Genomic DNA, 6,284 nt, shown 5'->3' with positions numbered 1-6,284 from the left:
GGAAAAGATGTCACCTCCGCATTAAATGCGCCAACAAACGTCCTAGCCACATTGATGGGAAAAGACCCCTGAACAGTGTGGTTTCGGTTATTGCAACTAACAGAAAGTAAAGAGAGGCGGCTGATGGGACGGGCACTCGAGTAATTACCTGTCTGATCGACAGATGGAAGGTCAGGATCAACTGGGAAGGACTATATAATGTAAAGGTTCATGTGCCAAAAAAAGGGGGGACAGATCGTCTCCCGGACCTTTGAGCCCTAAAAAAGGAGAATAATAAGAACACGAAATTCCTCGGATGAGGTCTAAAGACCGAAGCCACTCAGGTCGTGTTGGAAAAAAGTCTTGTTAGATGCGCCAGGTTCACCCTCGTGCAAATTACTATGAAAACCATGACTAACCACCGTCCGGTAACCAAGGCCTAGCCTTTTAGCCCACTCTCTACAAATTTATTATTTGGGCCTTTGACGTTCGAACCCAACACACCAACTTGGGGTCATTACAAATTGAGTCCTTACAGTACTCATTATTGAAACTTTATCTCATGAACTCTACAAGCATCTTAAGGTTCTATATATATATATATATATATATATATGTGGGATTGATTTACTATTGTTGTACACATCTAAGAGATATCAAAAGGAATGTGGATGACCACTTGAATACAAGAGTTTATCAATATATATTTCTTGTTTTCTTCTTACTTAGTTTTATCTACGTCTATTATTTCACAACAAAATACTAGTTAAATATTATTTAAGTTATAAGAAAAAGACCACATTTAAATATATCGCCTTAGATCTTCAAATTTGTTGGATCGCCCCTGCTGCAAAGTAATGGGAAAGATGGGTCTAAATTTGGCATAACCTCATTAACATCATTAGTTGATAGAGATACTACTATTAGTATATTGTCCTGGTTGTGTTCCTTATACATAGCGATTTCGCTCGGTATGTTTATTCCACAACTGCCATGCCCAGTTGCATTTGAGTATTTGTGGGGAAGAATGGTTTGAATATCTCAAGTAAGAAAGAAAATAGTTAGTACTCCTTGATCATTTGTACTTCCATATAACTTCCATATATGCAAATTACTTTGGATAGAAGCATTCTTTTCAAGTTTGATTTTTTAACCTCAAAGCAACTTCAATTGAACCACATCAATAATTATGTCATTATCTTTTTCTTTCTAATTTTTTCTATATTTTTTTAACAATTAAGGTAAATTAAGAACTTCATTATTTAACAATCAAAATATCACCTTTCTCTTCTTCTTTTTTACACTTTTTCCAACTCTTCTCTCTTTTTGCTTTTACCTTTTCTTCTCCCCACTACTCTTTACCTTAATATCACTTTCCTATATCCTTTTATCTTCCTTTATTTTTTTTTTCTTATTCTCACCATTTTATTATAATTAAATTTGTCAATCTCTCTCTCTCTCATTCTATGCATAGTTTTTTGTTTTCCCACACAAAAAATGTTATTTCGCTCTCTCAAATTTTTTTCATTTTCTGATGGTTTTTTTTTTCCTTGTATCTCTACCATAGGTTGATGACTTTTTTGCAAAACTCCACTTTAAGTTATTATCTTTTTTTTCTTTAATTTTTAAATGTTATCCGATTGCATTATAAAGAGATAGTCTATAAGGAATTATGGATGCCAATGAAGAGAGAGAGGGAGTTTTTTTTTTTTTTTTTTTTTTTTTTTTTTGAGGAACAGTGAGGGAGGTTTATGGTAAAGAAAAAAAAAAACAATACAAAGTTAAAAGAGTAGATAGAGAAAAGGTAAAATAAAAGAAATCAAACATCAATAGCAACCCATTAATTGGAAAACAAAGAGACTATGAGGAGGAGTGAAAAAAAAAAAAAAAAAGATGAGATGACCATATGGAGGATATTAAAAACTTTACAGTACAATAAAATCAACTGTTACATTCACTTAATTAAATAAAAAAAATTCTAAAAAAATTCTAAAATCAACAATTAAGTTTCTCAAAAAAAAAAAATATATATATATATATATATATAATCATACAAAATTTAAACTTAAGACTAATCAAACTCTACCACCAGCGGATGTGATACAACTGGCAGGTGACTGCTAAGGTTTTACCACATCCCAGGTTCGAGTTCCCACGTGAACTGTAATCGCAATTTCTGGTAAGTCCCAAAAATCGATAGTGCCTGTAGTGTGCGTGGGTTCGAGGTCTCCGAACTCTGATTCGAACTGGTAGTACCCATGGGTTTACCCAAATGTACCATGGGGCATGGGACAATGACTACCACATATGAGTCCCCTTTTTTTCTCTAAAAAAAAAAAAAAAAAAAAAAAAAAAAAAGACTAATCAAACTCTAACCAAATGAATTCAAGTTATACCTAACTCTTTAGAGTTACACCTTTTCTACACATTAATAAATTTTCATCTCATTAATGCTAATTATAATATCATTTACACCTTTTCTACTCATTAATGCTAATTACAATATCATTTATTCTTATTACCATCTCATTTATTATTTCTTATTTATAAATTTCCATATTTTTCTCTTATTCCCAAAAACATTCTCTACATTCTCTACCCAAAAAAAAAAAAAAATTCTCTACATTTTTATAGAATTCTTACATATTAATAAATTTTTTTCATTTATCTTGTTAAAATTAAGATGTAAGAGTTCTATAAAAAGTCATTTTTATATAAATAATTATTTACCCAGCTCAACACCAATCAAGTATCTCTCTCTCTCTCTCTCTCTTGTTTAATGAATAACTCCCAATCTACTTTCACATAAACAAAAATTATTACTACTTCTATTTAAATATCGGCTTCTAAAATGGTCCTTTACAGGTTGTCTAAACCACAATGATTTGTTGGGGGCGTGTTATTGCATTTACACTACTTGCACTTTCATGTTTGATTGTTGATGAGAGCTTAAGGCCTGTCACATATGCAACCAAATTACCATCAGAAGTACTGGATTTCAATGGTGATTCTGGTAATAATGCTAGTTGTAACACTAATTTCCGCGGAAAGAGATGGGCAATTCTAATTGCTGGGTCAAATGGTTACCAAAATTATAGACATCAGGTGTACATTAGACAAAATTATTTATACTTGTACTGAACATGTAACTTAAGTTTTGTTCATTAGCACCCAAAAAAAAAAAAAGCTCTGTAATTTTTATTAAATTTTGGAAATGCAGGCTGATGTATGTCATGCATATCAAATATTGAAGAAAGGTGGGTTAAAAGATGAGAACATCATTGCTTTCATGTATGATGATATTGCATCTGACGAAGACAACTTTAGGCCTGGTGTGATTATCAACAAACCAAATGGGGATGATGTTTATAAGGGAGTGCCCAAGGTCTTTTTTATTATACTTAATACAGTTTTCAATTATGAGCTCGTCATAACATATATTAACATTTAACCATACTTTTTCAACTTTGATTTATATTTCTTCTTGTAGGATTATACAGGGCAACATGTTAATGTAAACAACTTTTATGCTGTTATTCTTGGAAACAAAAGTGCCCTCACTGGTGGTAGTGGTAAGGTTGTGGATAGCGGACCAAATGACCATATTTTCATATATTATACCGACCATGGAGGTCCTGGTGTCCTAGGTTAGTAATTTTCCATTATATACCAAAATTTGGATTGAATAATACAATATTATGATTAATCTCACAATAATTTGAAGGTTTTTTTTGCCAATGACTAAGATAATGAGTCCATCATTGATCTTATTGTTTGTTAGTGATGCCAAATGGTGAATATGCTTATGCCAATGATCTTAACAATGTGTTGAAGAAGAAGCATGCAGCAAAAGCTTACAAAAGCATGGTATGTTATTATCAACACATCGTGATTTGTTCAAGAATGACTAATTTATAATATGTAGCTTGATTAGTATTTATCATTTTAGGGTTCACTTACTTAATCTGGTTTTTATACTGCCGTGAAAATCATAGGTATTTTACCTTGAATCTTGTGAGTCTGGGAGTATTTTTGAAGGCCTTCTTCCAGATAATTTGGACATATATGCAACTACAGCATCAAATGCAACTGAGGATAGTTTTGCAACATATTGTCCTGATGAACCTGGAGCTCCTGAGGTGGAATATAACACATGTTTGGGAGACTTATATAGTATTTCCTGGTTGGAGGATAGGTATGCAATATTTTGTATTATTATCACAATAATGTATTCTAATAACCTCCCTGAAAACATTGCCTTAAACCAATGTGCTATTAGTTCTAATGAATTCAAATTAGACCCAACATTATTTTTATTTTTTATTTTTTCGCTATGTGGCTAATTTTTGGAACTTGAAAACTTGGAGCAGTGACAAACATTATCTACGCAAGGAAACGTTGCAGAAGCAATATGAAGCGGTAAACATTACATCTTGTGAATGTTTTACAAAAACTCATGTTAAAAATGTCATTGTTAAATCTTAAAACAGGTCAAATATGTATTGTACACTGTTTTTAATTATATATTGAATATGCTTGTAAAAATTAAAATAAATAAAGAGCTTTCCTAATAGATCTTCTTGTTAGACCTTCTAATTGCTATGTCTCTTGACCAATCACCAATTCAACTAAATTCTAGATGCTGCAATTACAGGTTCAAAGGAGAACAGAAAAAGGTGATGGTTTTTCACATCAGGGTTCTCATGTAAAGCAATATGGAGACAAAAAGCTAAGTAATGAATGCCTCTACTTTTACATGGGTACAAATCCTGCAAATGATAACGATACTTCTGTTGAATATGGTTCTTCACCATCAACTCTGAGGGTTGTTAACCAACGTGATGCGACTCTCCTTCATTTCTGGCACAAGGTTTTTTTTTTTCTTTCAATCATTTGTCACTGTTAATTTCTCATAGGTTCTTTTATGTTATGTGTCTTTTTTTTTCTTTAAACAAAACTAAGAATCATATGTCCTTGACATATATAGAAGTCAATTTCAATTTTTTTTTTCTTGTTGCATGTCAGTACCGTAAAGCCCCTGTAGGCACCCATGAAAAGCTTGAAGCTCAAAAGCAACTACAAGATGAGATTTCTTTAAGGAAGCATGTGGACTTCAGTATAAATCATATTGGAGAGCTTTTGTTTGGAAATGGTAGTAGCTCAAAAGTGTTGGAGACTATTCGGCCAAGTGGGCAGCCTATTGTGGATGATTGGAATTGTTTTAAGATGCTTGTAGGTCCTTATTTCCTACTTTCATGTGTGGATAAATTGCCAGCCTCATGACTTTGATGTTAATATTTTACTGTTTTCATGCTACAGGTAAGTACATATGAGAAATATTGTGGATCATTATCCAAATATGGGACGCAATACTTGCGAGCAATTGCTAACATGTGCAATGCTGGAGTTACCATGGAGCAAATGGTTACAACATCAACTCAAACATGTTCTTAAGATACCTCCTACTTATTCGCATTTCTACAAAAATAGAATAAATAGATCCTCCTGCATTATCCTGCTCTAATGTGCCTCATATATATATGCGTAAGAAATTTAGCAAGTTATTGGCATGTATGTGTCTTTTTTCTGTGGTTGTATGCATTTGGTATATGACATTTGAATCCACAAGTATTGAAAAATTAACCTGTTATAACATACGAAGATAGTGAACATGATAAGTCAGTCTAAAAGCCTAATTTGTGCCGAATCGTTTTAAGGAAAGGATTGAACCTCTAAATAATCGCTACTATGCATACATAATGTTGCATTAGTGAATAAACTAAGATAATAAACAACTAACAAGACCAGAAAAAGAATTATTTTCCCCTTTCCCACCCCAACTAGCTTGATCTTTATAGTAAAAAGAGAGTAAAAGAGAACTAACAAAATAGAAATGACATATAAATAAAGTTGAGAGAAAAAAAGGGATCAACAGTGGTACATAGTTGAGTTTAAAAGGCTATATTACAAACTTCAAACATTTCACCACAGAAAAGAAAGTGAAAATTTGATCCAACTTATAGAGTTTAAAAACGATATCTTTTGGGGGAACCAACCTAGTTCATGACTTCAATTTGCAGTTGTAAATCTCAGTTTTGTGTAGGAAGGTGAAGTGTGCTTTATGGGCAAAATTATTGATTTGTAAGAGTTTCCAACAACTGAGGCATTAGCATGTGCAAAAGGTTGTGTGACTGCTCTTGCCTGTGTGCGCCACATTCTGCCCATATTAGGCATGAGGTTGGCAGTGGAATGAGGCCACAACTTGACAATCGCAAAGCAATGGGAAATATGGGTCTAAATTTGGC

General features: G+C 32.8%; 1 protein-coding gene across 1 annotated transcript; it reads left to right on the top strand.

Moving 5' to 3' along the window:
• The first annotated feature begins 2,816 nt into the window (after positions 1-2,816).
• LOC115992888 (vacuolar-processing enzyme-like) lies at positions 2,817-5,543 on the top strand. The gene is made up of 9 exons (XM_031117131.1): positions 2,817-3,084; positions 3,200-3,364; positions 3,470-3,626; positions 3,761-3,846; positions 3,975-4,174; positions 4,350-4,398; positions 4,634-4,849; positions 5,005-5,211; positions 5,299-5,543. The coding sequence occupies exons 1-9, from the start codon at positions 2,860-2,862 to the stop codon at positions 5,431-5,433; spliced, it is 1,440 nt and encodes a 479-aa protein (XP_030972991.1). The 5' UTR covers positions 2,817-2,859; the 3' UTR covers positions 5,434-5,543.
• Positions 5,544-6,284: the final 741 nt, after the last annotated feature.

Source organism: Quercus lobata, chromosome 5, assembly GCF_001633185.2.
Source record: "Quercus lobata isolate SW786 chromosome 5, ValleyOak3.0 Primary Assembly, whole genome shotgun sequence".
Lineage (NCBI taxonomy): Eukaryota > Viridiplantae > Streptophyta > Magnoliopsida > Fagales > Fagaceae > Quercus > Quercus lobata.
Note: the sequence above shows the minus strand (reverse complement) of the source record. Positions and strands in the feature narration are given on the sequence as shown.

What these genes read in the sequence shown, in the direction of transcription:
- LOC115992888 (XM_031117131.1), top strand. Translation starts at nt 2,860, where the DNA reads ATGATTTGTTGGGGGCGTGTTATTGCATTTACACTACTTGCACTTTCA. An exon ending in TGCAGAAGCAATATGAAGCG is followed by an intron (nt 4,399 to 4,633) that starts GTAAACATTACA and finishes CTGCAATTACAG; the next exon opens with GTTCAAAGGAGAACAGAAAA. An exon ending in TCCTTCATTTCTGGCACAAG is followed by an intron (nt 4,850 to 5,004) that starts GTTTTTTTTTTT and finishes GTTGCATGTCAG; the next exon opens with TACCGTAAAGCCCCTGTAGG.